This window comes from Myotis davidii, unplaced genomic scaffold, assembly GCF_000327345.1.
Source record: "Myotis davidii unplaced genomic scaffold, ASM32734v1 scaffold1396, whole genome shotgun sequence".
NCBI classification, from domain to species: domain Eukaryota; kingdom Metazoa; phylum Chordata; class Mammalia; order Chiroptera; family Vespertilionidae; genus Myotis; species Myotis davidii.
Genome location: NW_006287916.1, coordinates 41595 through 43180, shown reverse-complemented (window position 1 = coordinate 43180; position 1586 = coordinate 41595). Strand labels below are relative to the sequence as shown.

At 36.6% G+C, this 1586-nt stretch overlaps 1 protein-coding gene across 1 annotated transcript in view; it reads left to right on the top strand.

The window, feature by feature from the left end:
- CENPE (centromere protein E) overlaps window positions 1–1586 on the top strand; it is a gene marked incomplete at both ends in the record, with an annotated part of 48361 nt that overhangs the window by 5986 nt on the left and 40789 nt on the right. The window contains 2 exons of the mRNA XM_006759755.2: window positions 524–613; window positions 731–849. Coding sequence (XP_006759818.2) covers window positions 524–613; window positions 731–849 — 209 coding nt within the window. The remainder of the gene's footprint in view (window positions 1–523; window positions 614–730; window positions 850–1586) is intronic.

Here is a 1586-nt window from a genome sequence, read left to right as displayed (position 1 = left end):
AAAGACACCTGATTCTCTGATCATGGCCGGGGGGCAGGGCAAAGGCGGCCCCAGCTCCTCCCTGGGTTTCTAATCACTGTCAGTGGCAGGGGGCTTCTTCCTGCTTTCCCTTTCACCTCCCTGCATTGTGCCTACATATGCAACTTAACCACCATCTTGTTGGCAGTTAACTGCCATCTTAGTTGGCAGTTAACTTGCATATAGCCCTGATTAGCCAATGAAAAGGGTAGCGTCGTACGCCAATTACCATTTTTCTCTTTTATTAGTGTAGACTAGAGGCCTGATGCACGAAATTTGTGCAAGAGTAGGCCCTCCTTCCCCCAGCTGCCAGCACCGGCTTCCCTCTGGTACCCAGGACCTGGGCTTCCCTCGCAGCCCTGACTTTGTCCAGAAGGACGTGCGGTCTAATTAGCATATTATGTTTTTATTATTATAGATTCTGACAATTTTATTTCTTTGAGCAACTACTAATTAAGAAAACACAGTTTGTTTGGTTTAACTCATGTGTTTGTTTGTTTTTTAGATCGTGTCTTTGATAGTAATGAAACCACTAAAGATGTTTACGAAGAAATAGCAGTGCCCATCATAGATTCTGCCATACAAGGCTATAATGGTTTGTATTCATTGCAGAAACATTTTAGTCTGGGCTGTCTGTTCAACAAATATTGATAGTTTTAGACTCTGTAGTCTCTCTCTTTTTTTAATCTTTGTGTGTGTTTTGTTTTTGCAGGTACTATATTTGCCTATGGGCAGACTGCTTCGGGAAAAACATTTACTATGATGGGTTCAGGAGATTATTTGGGAGTAATACCCAGGGCAATTCATGACATTTTCCATAAAATTGAGAAGGTAAATAACTTAGCTAAATTTCTAGTATATACAGGTAAAAGTAGTAATAATAGGATAGCAACTTCAGTGTTCTCTTGTAATGATGAAAGGAAGTAGATTTATAGTTATCTCTTGATTATGGGGAGAGAAGAAAGGCATGCATAGATTTACTTTTCCATAAACTTACTTCCGAGCTTAAAGTTCTTCATTTTTTGCTTGAAATAGTAATACTCCGACCACAAAATGGGCATTAAGGAGCAGGAAAGTCTTATCAGAATGGTTAACTCCTGACTGTCTGTTTAACTGCCATTGATTACCAAGGAGCAGTAAAAATAGGTGTAGATAAAAGACAAGGGCAGCAGAGGGCCAGATATGGCAGCATAATTAGTTAAGAGTTGATTGCATTTAAATTACTTATTATTATTTTAATTAATTAATTATTATTATTTTAATGACTTTTAATGTTTTTATTTGAACATCTGTGGGTATGGTTTTATTTTGAACTTACAGATTTGGACAGGGCACTCTATGATACTGTATTTTTCTGAAACAGTGCTTTTGCTTTTATCGTTTTGTGTTTATCATTGTTAATATAGAACCATAAGGGGATTTTTAGGGGTTTTGTTTGTTTGTTTGTTTTAAGGAGATAGTTTCTCAAACAATATTTTATTTTATTTATTTATTTTTTAAAATATATTTTATTGATTTTTTACAGAGAGGAAGGGAGAGAGATAGAGAGTTAGAAACATCGATGAGAG